The 13903-nt window shown below is 45.0% G+C and overlaps 2 protein-coding genes across 7 annotated transcripts in view; both read right to left on the bottom strand.

Moving 5' to 3' along the window:
- Window positions 1-13903, bottom strand: part of LOC137328868 (myosin light chain 5-like) — a 283582-nt gene that overhangs the window by 92855 nt on the left and 176824 nt on the right. The window lies entirely within an intron of this gene.
- LOC137304173 (homeodomain-only protein-like) overlaps window positions 9757-13903 on the bottom strand; it is a 95673-nt gene continuing 91526 nt past the window's right edge. For all 6 annotated transcript variants that reach the window (XM_067972721.1, XM_067972795.1, XM_067973000.1 and 3 more), the window contains one exon: window positions 9757-10220. In XM_067972721.1, the coding sequence (XP_067828822.1) occupies window positions 10143-10220 (78 nt within the window). In that variant the 3' untranslated portion in view covers window positions 9757-10142. The remainder of the gene's footprint in view (window positions 10221-13903) is intronic.

Below are 13903 nucleotides of genomic sequence, written 5' to 3'. Positions count from 1 at the left end.
AAGCTCATGTCATCATGTGAGTTGAAGCTGCTTTATGATGACATGAGGAAGTTGTAAGGTCAGTATAGTTAGTTGTGATATTACGAAGGGCAGTGTTTCTACTGTGTACAGTGGGATATCAAGTACCCAAACAGAGGCTATCACACCATCTACAATGTGTTGCAAGATAGTAACACATTCAAGGGTATCATATGATTCGCCAAGCCATGATATCATATAAGATTCATAATTGGGTTTCATTTTACTGATTGTTACAGTTATTACGGAGATCACAAATCCATCATGCTGTGGTTGTGTTAATTATCCATTTGGCCAAGTGACCCACAGATTTAAAACATGTAGGGGCTGATTTGCGCCGTGGGCTGATTTCGGGCGGGCAGCAGATGCTGCGATCATGCCGCCTGCCCGATGTCCGTGGCAAGAGGCTCAAGCCTTTTTGACGGCTGGGCTTTATCTGCATAATGCTGGCAGGCTGTCAGTCCACTGTCACATGCAGCTCACTGGTCAGGTGGTGGGAGGGGTGGGATGGGGGCGGGGGGCACGGCAAATCAGGAGCCAAGCCAAAAGTTCATTTTTAAAAGGGGTGGAAGGCAATTGCCTAAAGGGGAGAGGGTCTACAGGCTGGCCCCAAAAAAAACTGATGACTTTTACCTACTTCCAGAGCGGCCGGCAGTGGTCCCTTTAAAGACCGCTGGTTAGACAGTTCATCAACTAGAACCAATAGCTGGATGGTGTGCATTGCACAGTCCTCCCATTGGTACCTCAGAATTACGTTGGAGCCCTACAACTGGCGACTGCATCATTATAAGGGCCCCGGCCGCCCACGTGAAGGCCCCAACAAAAATGCCAGTGGGTGGATTGGGAGCGATAAGTTCAGCCTCGCAATTTTTGGAGTGTTACCGCCCCATGGAGTTGAGGTGAGAGTGACTACCCTTGACATCAAGGCATCATTTGACCGAGTGTGGCACCCTAGTAAAATTGAAGTCAATGGGAATCGGGGGGGAAAACTCTCCAGTGGCTGGAGTCATACCTAGCACAAAGGAAGATGGTAGTGGTTGTTGGAGGCCAATCATCTCAGCCCCAGGACATTGCTGCAGGAGTTCCTCAAGGCAGTCTCCTAGGTCCAACCGTCTTCAGCTGCTTCATCAATGACCTTCCCTCCATCATAAGGTCAGAAATGGGGATGTTCGCTGATGATTGCACAGTGTTCAGTTCCATTCGCAACCTCTCAGATAATGAAGCAGTCCGTGCCCACATGCAGCAAGACCTGGACAACTTCCAGGCTTGGGCTGATAAGTGGCAAGTAATGTTCGCACCAGACAAGTGCCAGGCAATGACCATCTCCAACAAGAGGGAGTCTAACAACCTCTCCTTGACATTCAACGGCATTACCATTGCCAAATCCCCCACCATCAACATCCTGGGGGTCACCGTTGACCCGAATCTTAACTGGACCAGCCACATAAATACTGTTGCTATAAGAGCAGGTCAGAGGCTGAGTATTCTGCGGCGAGTGACTCACCTCCTAACTCCCCAAAGCCTTTCCACTATCTACAAGGCACAAGTCAGGAGTGTGATGGAATACTCTCCACTTGCCTGGATGAGTGCAGCTCCAACAGCACTCAAGAAGCTCAAAACCATCCAGGACAAAGCAGCCCGCTTGATTGGCACCCCACCCACCACCCTAAATATTCACTCCCTTCACCACCGGCGCACCATGGCTGCAGTGTGTACCATCTACAGGATGCACTGCAGCAACTCGCCAAGGCTTCTCCGACAGCACCTCCCAAACCCGCGACCTCTACCACCTAGAAGGACAAGGGCAGCAGGCACATGGGAACAACACCACCTGCACATTCCCCTCCAAGTCACACACCATCCTGACTTGGAAATATATCGCTGTTCCTTCATCGTCGCTGGGTCAAAATTCTGGAACTCCCTTCCTAACAGCACTGTGGGAGAACCTTCACCACATTGACTGCAGCGATTCAAGAAGGAGGCTCACCACAACCTTCTCAAGGGAAATTAGGGATGGGCAATAAATTCTGGCCTTGCCAGCGACACCACATCCCATGAATGAATTTTTAAAAATCCCCTCCTGAAAACAGGGACGAAAATCACTCCCATTAATTTTATTGTTGGTGTATGTTCAGTGGGATAATCTCGGCAATACTTGTATAGTATGGAGGGGTGGCAATTTTCCTCTGCCTGCCATCCCATTGGCACCTAGCCATGGGGCATTATACAGGAGAAATTGGAGTAGAGAATTATTGCGTTTGGTCTTTTAAAAAATTCATTCTCTGGATGTGGGGACCACTGGCAAGGCCGGCATTTATTGCATATCCCCAGTTGCCCTGAGAAGGTTGTGGTGGGCCATCTTCTTGAGCCACTGTAGACCGTGGGTTGAAGGTACTCCAGCAATTCTGATTCTTTGTAGCAGTTTGATACAACTGAGTGGCTTGCCAGCCCACTTCAGAGGGCAGTTAAGAGTCAGTCACACTGGTGTGGGACTGGAGTCACATAAAGGCCAGACTGTGTAAGGACAGCAAGCTTTCTTTCCCAAAGGATACTGGTGAACGTTTTGGGTTTTTATGTCAATCCGACAGCTTCATGGTCACTATTACTGATACCAGCTTTTTATTTTCAAGTTTTTAAAACTGAATTCAAAATTCTCAAACTGGCATGGTGGGATTTGAATTCCTGTGTTCTAGATTATTAATCCAGTAACATAACCACTACACCACCGTACCCTTTATTATGCCCTATATTGTGCTTGTGCCATAACTCCACGTTTGAACTTCTCCAATCATGTTTCCGCCCCTGCTACGGCATGGAAGCGGCCCTTATCAAAGTCACACATTATATCCTATGTGACCGTGACCATGGTGTACAATCCCTACACATCCTTCTCAAACTGTCTGCAGACTTTGACATGGCTGACCACACTGTCTTTCTCCAAAGCCTCTCCATTGTCCAGCTGAATGGAACTGCCCTCGCCTGGTTCCATTCTCATCTATCCAGTCGTAGCCAGAGAATCTCATGCAATGGCTTCTCTTCCCCCTCCCACATCATTACCTCTGGAGTCCCCCAAGGATCTGTCCTCATCTGGCAATCTATATCCACTCCATCACCAAGACCTCCACCTTCATAATTTCACTTGTCTCCAGCCTTGCCTCAGTCCATATGCTGCTGAAACCCTCATCTATGCTTTTGTTACCTCTAGACTCGACTATTCCTATGCTCTTCTGGCTGGCCTCTCATCTTCCACCCTCCCTAAACTTCAGCTCATCCAAAACTCTGCTGCCCGTATCTTAACTCGCACCGTTCTGTTCACCCATCACCCCTATGCTCGCTGACCTACATTAGCTCCCGGTCCAGTAACACCTCGAATTTTAAATTCACATCCTTGTGTTCAAATTCCTCCATGGCCTCGCTCCTCCCTCTCTCAAACCACCTCCATCCCTACAACCCTCTGATAACTCTACATTTCTCAAATTCTGGTTTCTTGTGCATCCCCGATTTCCTTCGCCTCATCATTGGCGGCTATGCCTTCAGCTGTCTAGGCCCTAAAGTTCTGGACATCACTCCGGAAACCTCTCTGCCTTTCTACCTCTCTCTCTCCTCCTTGAAGATGCTCCTTAAAACCTACCTCTTTGACCAAGCATCTGTCCTAATATCTCCTTATGTGGCTCGGTGTCAAATTTTGTCTGATAACGCTCCTGTGAAGTGCCTTGTTAAAATCTCTATATAAATGCAAGTTGTTGTTGCTGATGCACATTACCTGGGTATCCCTGGGAAACTCCCACCTGTAATGGTACAGTACATTTAAATTCTATTGTGATGACTCAGGAATGATGTCCAAGCATGTCATTCCCCTGCGTTTCTGCCTGGCGGATGTCCAAGAGGAGGATTACCCAGAGAAAGTAGGAATTACAGTTTATGGTCAGACCTATCCGTATATACTAAGAGTGTATATCATTGCTTGTATTGCTGTTTATGCCGCGAGTGTACATCATTGCTCGTATCCTGTGTATATCATTGATTGTATTCCTGTAGCTACCAAGGATGTATATTAAATATATTCCTGTACATGCTGAAAACGTGAAATAATCAGCTAAACAGAAACATGGAGACATGAGTATGTGAACAAATTTTATTTAAGTTCTCTTTTTTTCTTCTTTTACAGAACAATGTACGCCATAAAAACATGATAACATTGTGATGATACAGAGATAGTGAAAAACATCAGATAAAATTAACAAAGCACCTCCCAAACCCATGACCTTCACCACCTAGAAAGGGTGTCGGGACTGCAGAATGTGGGCGTTTGTGGACAGGCAACAGGTGCATGGGAACGCCATCACATCCAAGTTCCCCTCGAAGTCACACACCATCTCGACTTGGACATATATCACCGTTCCTTCATTGTCGCTGGGTCAAAATCCTGGAACCCCCTACTTAACAGCACTATGGGAATACCTTCACCACACGGACTGCAGGGGGATCAAGAAGGCAGCTCACCACCACCTTCTCAAAGGCAACAAATGTTCGCCTTGCTAGCAATGCCCATATCCCTAGAATGATTTTTTTTTAAATCTCTTCCTATACCTGTATCTCTCTATGTGGCGTGACTGTGTTCTGCAGTAAACAATCCAGATATTTCTCCCCGCCACTTATATATTGGAGTGTCTCTAACTCACATTCCAGCTCAACGACTCTGAGCCGGAGTAACTCAAGACAGACATTTCCCAATGGTGTGATCATCCAGGACAGTCTCACTGTCCACAAATGCCCACATTCTGCAGTCCCGACACCCTGCCTGTGCTGCCGTTATATATTCTACATTATTTTATTTTACAAAAGTTATTTATTAATCTCAAATGCTGATTTGCCTATAATACAACATTATGATTATCAGATGGATTTAACTTGATTTCCATTAGTTACTTCTACCGCTCAGTTTAGTATAATTAGCCTATTACATCTATTGACTGAAGCTGATAGTTTGGTTTTCATCCTTGCCACTTATATTATCGTTTTAAGTTGAGCAGCTGCCTTAATCTACTCTATAGTTAAATATTAAAACGTGAATAAATAATTGAACACTTAGCTTTTATTCCTCGGCTCCGCCACTCCTTCCTCTGCATTAGCTAGGACGTCACTTTTCAGATTCTTCATCTGCGATATCACTGCTCGGTTTCCAGGACGCTCTTTTTAAAATGTTTTTACTGGGTGTTCCCACCATGCTCCAATGTCACCACTTGCATTCACCCACGCTCTTTTTAAAAAAAGGTTCTCCCGCGATGCTCTGCTCTGATAATTATTTTCATCCACTAACTTAAAAATTTTAGGACCAGATTTCCTCTTAAGGGTGTAGTTCGGGTGGGGCAGGACTTCCATCCATCCCTCAGACACTGCCCTAACCCTAAAACAAATGGCAGGCTGTCAGTGGGATTCCCCAAGAGGGAGCCCACTCACAAAATCCTGCTGCTGCAGGATTTAATGGGGCAGATGAACTCTGATGAGTGGGAAATCAGCATCCTTGACAGAGCGAGGCCTACACCACAAAGGTAAGCCGGGGGTGGGGGGGCAGATTTGAGGGAGAGGAAGCCTTTGCTTTTCCGAGCCTACCGCCACTTCCCACATGGCAGCCCGACGATTGTGGGCAATAACTGGGGCGGACCCCAAGAAAATCCATCATCGACCCAGCCCTCGTGTGACCCCCAACATTTGCATGCAGCAGATGGGGAAGGGGGAGCAGCCAGCAAAGGGGTGGGGGGGGGTGGTGGGGAGGAGAAGGGAGGGAAATCCAGGTCAGGGCAGTGAGATGTCAGATTTTGCCTCATTTTCTGCTGCCACCCTGCCCCATTTTTGGTAGGATTGTGGAGGAGAATCCAGCCCTTAATCTCCAAGTACTGGACAAAATTTTTACAAATTTGAAATTTATTTAATTGCCCACAAAATAATTTTATTGAATATTCATCCAACCCAGTGTTATACTATCATTTTACCATTTGTTAGTTTAACAGATCACTCGCAGCTAAATCAACTGAACCCTTGGAAATAATTTAGCTGAATGATAGAATCATTATAGCGCAGGAGGCCATTCGGCCCATCGAGCCTGTGCCAGCTCTTTGTAAGAGCAACCCAGTTAGTCCCATTCCCCCGCTCTTTCCCCGTAACAGTGCAAATTTTTTCCCTTTCAAGTATTTATCCAATTCCCTTTTGAAAGCCACGATTGACTCTGCCTCCACCACCCTTTCAGGCAGTGCATTCCAGATCATAACTATTTGCTGCATAGAAAGGTTTTTCCTCACGTCGCCTTTGGTTCTTTTGCCAATCATCTTAAATCTGTGTTCTCTGGTTCTCGACCCTTCTGCCAATGGGAAGAGTTTCTCTCTACCTACTCTATCTAGACCCCATATGATTTTGAATACCTCTTTCAAATCTCCTCGCAACCTTCTCTGCTCTAAGGAAAGCGACCCCAGCTTCTCCAGTCTATCCACGTAACTGAAGTCCCCTCATCCCTGGCACCATTTTAGTAAATCTTTTCTGCAGCCCTCTCTAAGGCCTTCACATCCTTCCTAAAGTGCGGTGCCCAGAATTAGACACACATAGATATTTCACATTCATTGAAAGTGCCTCCTGAGTAAGGAAGTAGCTGATCTTCCTTCAGGAAACTGATTATATAGCTTTTTGACATTTTAGACCCTCCAAATAGGTTTTGCATCATTGGTGGCAAATTGTACGACATGTTCTCTAAACATGGCTGGAGTGCAAACATTAAGAGAGGGTTTCGATGTAATTACCTCTCCTTTGGAAATGAAAATGCATGGGCTTTGATCCCAGCAGTTACACCAGAGTTTGTGGCACCACAACCAAATCAGGCTTCCAGGTGCTTGTTTCACCATGGGTGCATTCTGGGTGCCCATTTGCCCCATGCTGCTGGAAACTGTGCTGCTGGGCCACCATCTGTGTGTGGGGGGAGGGCGTGATCCCATGTCTGACCCAACCCCCGCAGGTTGATCCCACCTCTGCCTTTCTGGAGGCTGGTACGTCTCAACTCATTGGCTGTAGCGGTCTCAAGTCTTGCATCGGAGAAGTCCCTTATGGGCCAGGGAAGCGGGAATTCCCACTGTAAGAAAATCGACCGCCCCCAGTACCACCCTTTCTGACATGGAAGGTCTTGTATGGGACGGATAGAGGCTCCACAAGGCTGACTGGGAACGCCCCAACTAAGGTTGGTACCTGGCCTGGCCTATCTGGGTCCTAGCTCTGAGCGATTCCACTGACTCTCACCAGTGGAACAGTAGAACTGCCATGACTAACAAATCAAAAATGCGGCTGTTTACCGTAATAGTACTGTATGCTGTAATACTACTGCATTGTAGTGTAATGCTGCTGAATTATACTTTAATACTATGTGGTTATACAGTAATGTTACTGCATTATACTGTAACACCATGGCTGCATACTGTATATTACTGAAATACTTTATTTTACTTCAATATTGGTGCGCTATAATATTGTTGTATTATACTGTAATCCTGCTGTATTTAAAGTCCTTCAGCTGTTCTAAAAGGGCAATTTCATGAAGACGACTAAAATTGTGCCACTGGCTGCTAGACTGAAAGTAAGTTTTGGCATTGTTAACTTTAGCAAGGGGGAGCAGGAGGAGGGGGAGCTTATTTGGGAGAAGGGAGAAGAGGCCTTCCCAAGCAATGGTGACAACACAATGGAAGGAGGTAGCAACGACTGTTAATTCCACCTCCGTCATCACACACACAACTCAATGCCACTCGGATAGCCATGGTAAGAGTAATCACATGCACCTGCTTCAAAGCATCTGCACACTTCATTCCTCATAAAAAGAAAGAGTCATAGAAATACATAGAAGCAACAGAGAAACAGGCCATTCGCCCAACCAGTCCATGTTAACATTTACTCTCCATGCGAGCAAATACGTCTGATCACATTTACCGACCCTGTTCCCATATCCCTTCAACCCCTCTTCCTTAATCCACCTATCCAATTTAATCTTGAACATTGACATAGTTTCTGCCTCAATCACTAACCCTGAAAGTGAATTTCACAGCCTCATAAGTCTGTGAGGAAATTTCTCCTGCTCTAAGTTCTAAATCTCAGCACTGCTTCCCCAAATACCTTGGAAGCCCAAATCCTGAAATTTGTGCCATTGCATCAGTATTTGGTCTGCAGGCTTTCAGGTAGAAGTTTGGATTGGATTGCAAAAGGCTGACCAGTATAATTATTTCCTCCATCCATTAATCAGCATGCCTAGTACTGTAATGATGCTGTCTCTGTAGATGCCATGCTTTTCACATTGCGTATTCCCCTTTCAGAAAAAGACAGTCACATTGAAAGGAAGAGGGACAAACTTTCCTTAGACCTCTGACCTCAATGCAGAAGAGGCTTTGAAATTCTGAAGGGGAGGTCTGTAGCAGTAGGAGGGCTTGTGCCAGCTGAAGGCTTGTTACATTTTTCTGAAGATTTCCATTTGGTTCAAGCACTGCCACACACCCAAAGCAGCCATTCTGATAGTTTCCAGATAAGACCTCAACTGCAATCAAGTACATAAGAATCTGTGTTGCCAGCACATTCTAATCCCCCCAGCACCCCCCGCACCCCCCCCACCCCCCCCACCCCCCCCACCCCACCATTGTCATTTCTTGGGTGTTCTAGAACCACAAGAGGCAATGGAGGAGGAAGAGCGCCTGGGCCCCATCTTCGCCCACACCTGCCATTGCCATCACAGTCATGCTCCCTTTCACTTGCAAGCATTAGCTTAGAGACCAGCACAAAAGGAACCTTTAGTCATTTCATAGCAGGGAACAGCACAGAGTAATTCACAAAGAATTATTTTGGCAATTCTTCAGAGCTCCAGTAACATTCGGCCAACTAGCTCACTCTGGGCATCATTTGATTCCATCTGTACCACTCTTGAGGTAATAATTGAGAGTTAAATGGTGGAGCTTGACTTCTAATTCACTTTTTTCCCCCCTGTGGAGAACTGCCTAGCCTGGTCTCATTGATGTTAGGTAGGCAAACACAGCAGCCAATTCGCACACAGCAAGGTCCCACAAAAACCAAAGATGATTGGGCCAGGACAGCAGGAGAAACTCACAATCTTCCTTGAAAAAGTGCCGTGGGATCCATTTGAACAGGCAGAGGTACTAACTGAGCCAAGCAAGCACAATACAAGTCAGCTCAAGCTCATATATTGAACATACTACACCCTACTTATGCTCCACAGATTTGACTTCCTCCACCCCTCTAATGAATGCTGGAGAAGATGTGACAAACTCCTACACACTTTCTGGTCCTACTCCCAAATCCAACCATTCTGGGACACAACAAAGCCATTCACCAGCATTAAGCTCCCCTCAGATCTACTTTCCTGCCTGTTGGATCTCCCTGGATGCCCGAGATATACAAACTAACAACTCTCAACGCTAACAGTAAGACCATACATCCCTGTCCTAATAACATACATACCCTGATATAACCAAACCCTTCCAGCGCAAATATATAGGTTAAGCACTCACCCTCGCAGCCTGTGATGCAAGTCCTTCACTTGGAACTATAAAAGTAGTAAGTTTCATGAACTCCTTCCTGGAGGCCCTTACAAGAAATCCCCCCTCATCAATCCCATTACCCTTGCAGAAGGAGAACACGCTGATGCAAGAGGCTGATACAGGCCCACAATAGTCTTTGTGTCACTGGACAAAGTAGACTTGGTAAATGAAAACAGTAAGTTTGTTTATTTAAGAGAATGAAAGGCTTACAGAACTTGTCTTAAATTTCAAATTATATATATTATTTAATGTCTCGCAGATAAATGATTATTTAATAATTGCACTTAAACCCAATGAAACTCAAACAATCACATTAACAAACTGTGAAATTAGCATATATTATAATTAATGTAAATAGGCACTCCCAGAACAATGAGACTCAATAAACTATGCAAAAGAAGAAATCAAAACATACTTTGAATTCACACAAATAAAGCTCACACCCTAGACTAGGAGACATTCAAGTTGAATGTAGCCTGCGTAGTGAGAGTAGCCTGCAGCAGTGAGGATCGACGCCATGGCGATGCTTTTGGCAGTGTTTACCAGTCATTAGTCTTTCACAGATCCACATTCTGGAGGAAAACCTTCTGATTGTCTCCACTTTGCATAGCGCTGCTTAAACCATTGCTAAGAGATACAAACAAAGCAGTGAGATTATTGTTTTCAATTAAGGACAATGATTAATTGCCTGTTGGTGTTACTGTTTGATTCAAGTTCAACAATTTGAGACAACTGGCTTATGGATTAGGCCATACAAGTTAGAGGCCAACATCAGCGGGTATTACAAATCTGATGTCTTGAAATCTGCTAAAGTACACTTACAGAGCCATTCATCCAATCAGTGCTCAATTACCAACAATTCCCTTGCCTGTCAACTAAATTTTATATGGAACAGCATATTAGAATCAGACAAATAATTTCCTTTGGCGAACGCTCAGTATTCCCATTTAGAGATATATATTCTTAGGTATCATTTGCAATGGTGGCAAATTATTTTGCAAAATATGTGTTTATACCCATTTAGATAACAATTAATAAAGCCAAGGAGCTAGTTTATTTTTTACTGGCTTCTTCAGATGCAGAAATAACTGAGAAAGGACCTGTGAGGGCTGGTTTTAAGATAGCACACTAATGGAGGGAATCTTATCCAATAGCTGAGCATATTGGTATAAATTATGGAATGAGCAGGTGATGGGTCGATCTGCCTTTTAATTTCAGGAAAGATTAGAGGAATGTGAATTCTGGAAATCCAAAATAAACACAGAAAATGCAAGGAATAGAACAGGTCCTCCAGATCTGAAAGGGAAAGATAGGTTAACATTTCATGTAGGACCTTTCATCAAGACTGGCATCATCAGGAGTTTGCTTTTGTAGGACTGACGAAATCAAAGTGGGATGAAGTTGCCAACAGATACAGGTTGAGGGCATAGATGTACTAACTTCTTTCATGAAGAGCAGGGCGATAGCTTGGCATCTGGTAAGGCTTGTTGGGTTTAGCTAAGACACACACACACGCACACACACACACACGCACGTAAGTTTGGATATAGAATTGAGTCAAGGCCATTGTTTTAGTGATCGCATCAGTCAAATTCAGATTTTTAATGCATAGGATTTATACGCTGTGTTTTGGTGGCTGTATTCTGCAGTCAAGTCAGTTTGTAATTACGGCCACTGGCTTACAGTAACCGATTAAGTAAATTCCAATTTTATTACATGGGATTATGGAAATTTCCAGGATTTTCCCATATCACAAATCGGTGGTCTTGAAAATGGTGTTTAAAATGGTCACAATTGGCCTTATTATCCAAATAATTCTATATATGTGCCCGAGATCTATTTTTAGTGATATTAGCTTACCAAATACACCCTCTCGGTGATTTCAACCTCCATCTCAACTCACCTTGGCCTCTCTCCTGAGTTCACTGTCATCGTTAACCACTCCACCCATAAACACTCTTTGGTCTGTATTCAAAGTCACTGCCTCGACCTTGCCATCTCACGTGGCCTCTCTATTTCCAGCATCTCAATCACAGACAAGTCCATCTCTGACCACTTCCTTGTATCCCTCACAACTCACATCACCACTTCCTTCTGAATCCGCCCCGGAAAAAAACTCTCCCCCAAGTCATTTACTGTGGTAGCTTCAAACTCTCAAGTGTTTAGTCTTTGGCCCTCCTTTCGCTGCAATACTCCTGCAGTTATTGATCTGCTCAATCACCTCCACCTTTATTGCCCTTGTCGCCAGTAAAACCCTGACACTCTCCCACCCTGGTAAGGCCCCCATGTTCACTCCCTTAGGTCCAAGGGACACAGATTTGAACGTTTATGGAGCACAACTGGCTTAGCCATTCGTTGCCAAATCTGTCTGGACCACTTCAAGCACTATCAGACCCTGCTCTCCTCTGCCAAAACAGCTCACTACTCCAGGATCATCCTGGAATGCAAAGATAACCCCAGGCTTCTCTTCTCCATTACCAAACTTAAACACCTCTTCCCTGCCCCCTCCAACAAGTGCGAGGAACTCATGGACTTCTTGAAACCATCCAATCATCTGCCTCTACCATATCCTTCCCTTCTTGCCACCAAGCCAAGCTATGCCCTGCTTTAGCCCTAAACTCGTATCTTTCTCTAGTTTCTCTCCTATCTCCCCTAATACCCTTGCCGAGCTCATCTTGTCCATGACACCCACCTCCTACTCTCGAACATATTCCCATTAAAATGCCGGCCACCCAACTTCCCTTCCTGGCTCCCATGCTAGTTGACATTGTAAATGGTTCCCTATCCTCAGGTACAGTCCCTCTCCCTTTAAAACTGCGGTCATCACACCCAGTCCTCAAAAAAAACAACCCTCAACCTCTATGACCTTGCAAACTACCGCCCCATCTCTAACCTCCCCAAAGTCCTTGAACATGTCGGTCCCTCCCAAATCCGTGCCCATCTTTCCCACAACTCCATTTTTGAACGTCTTCAATCAGGTTTCCACTCCTGAAACAGCCCAAATCCATGTTACAAATTACATCATATTCCACCTCATCCTTCTCGACCTATCTGCAGCATTAGGCATGTTTTACCACACTATCATCCTCCTCCTCCTCCTCCTCCTCCTCCTCCTCCAACTTCCCTTGTCCAGCTGAATGGGACTGCCCTCACCTGGTTCCAGTCTAACCTATCCAGTCGTAGTCACAGAATCTCCTGCAATGGCTTCTCATCCCATCCCATTTCCTCTGGGGTTCCCCAAGGATCTATCCTTGCCCCCCTCCCATTTCGCTACGTGCCCCTCAGCAACATCATCCAAAGACATGACATCAGGTTTCACATGTATGCTGATGACTACCTCATAGTCACCTCTTTCAACCCCTCCACTGCCCCGGATTTGTCACACTGCTTGTCAGACATCCAGTCCTGGATGAACGGCAATTTCTTCCAATTAAACATTGGGAAGACCGAACCCATTGTCTTTGGACCCCACCACAAACTCCATTCCCTCACCACCAATTCCATCCCCCTCCAGAGCCACTGTCTCAGGCTGAACCTTGGTGTCCTATTTGACTCTGAGCTGAGCCGACAACCCCATATCCTCCCCTCACAAAAACTGCCTTCTTCCACCTCCATAATATCACCCATCTCCGCCCCTGCCTCACCTTATCTGCTGGTGAAACCCTCATTTCATGCTTTGTTACGCCCAGACTCAACTATTCCAATAGCCATAAACAATTGAAGTAATACCATTCCATATAAATATAAAACATGTAAACAATTTACTTGTGTTTGATTTCTTCCTTTTCCTCATCTTATTCACTATTTTTTTCCCCTGACTAGTATACTCCATCCTAACTTTTTTTCCCGCCCATTTCAAATTTTTTAAACTTTTCTGACTTCTGGCTCCCACAGTGGGGATTGAAGCATTTTCAGAAAAGGTTTTCATTGTCTGAAAGCTGGCTTTAAAGAATAATTTTCCAGCTGACACTTACAGGGTTAAATAGGAAGTAACAGTGACTGGGAATACATGGCACTTATAGGGTTAAATAGAAAGAGTAATGACTGGGATTACGGGCAATTTATTGGGTTAAATAGGAAGTAACAGTGACTGGGAGTACGTGGCACTAAGTAGTTTGGTTGTTGTGGTAAAGCACAGACTCAGTTTGTGAATCTCATCTGAAGTCTGAGTTATAACCTGAGACACTCCCAAACTTTGTTTATGTAAAATATACGCCAGTTTGTTTATCTTTTGTGAGCATCTGTTACTGTTGCCATTACCTCCTCTAAGATTTTCTGGACAGCCTCATCTTCTGTGGTAGAAAATAGAT

Source organism: Heptranchias perlo, chromosome 1 (genome assembly GCF_035084215.1).
Source record: "Heptranchias perlo isolate sHepPer1 chromosome 1, sHepPer1.hap1, whole genome shotgun sequence".
Taxonomy (NCBI): domain Eukaryota; kingdom Metazoa; phylum Chordata; class Chondrichthyes; order Hexanchiformes; family Hexanchidae; genus Heptranchias; species Heptranchias perlo.
The sequence above is the reverse complement of the archived record's forward strand: the minus strand, read 5'-3'. Positions and strand labels throughout refer to the sequence as shown.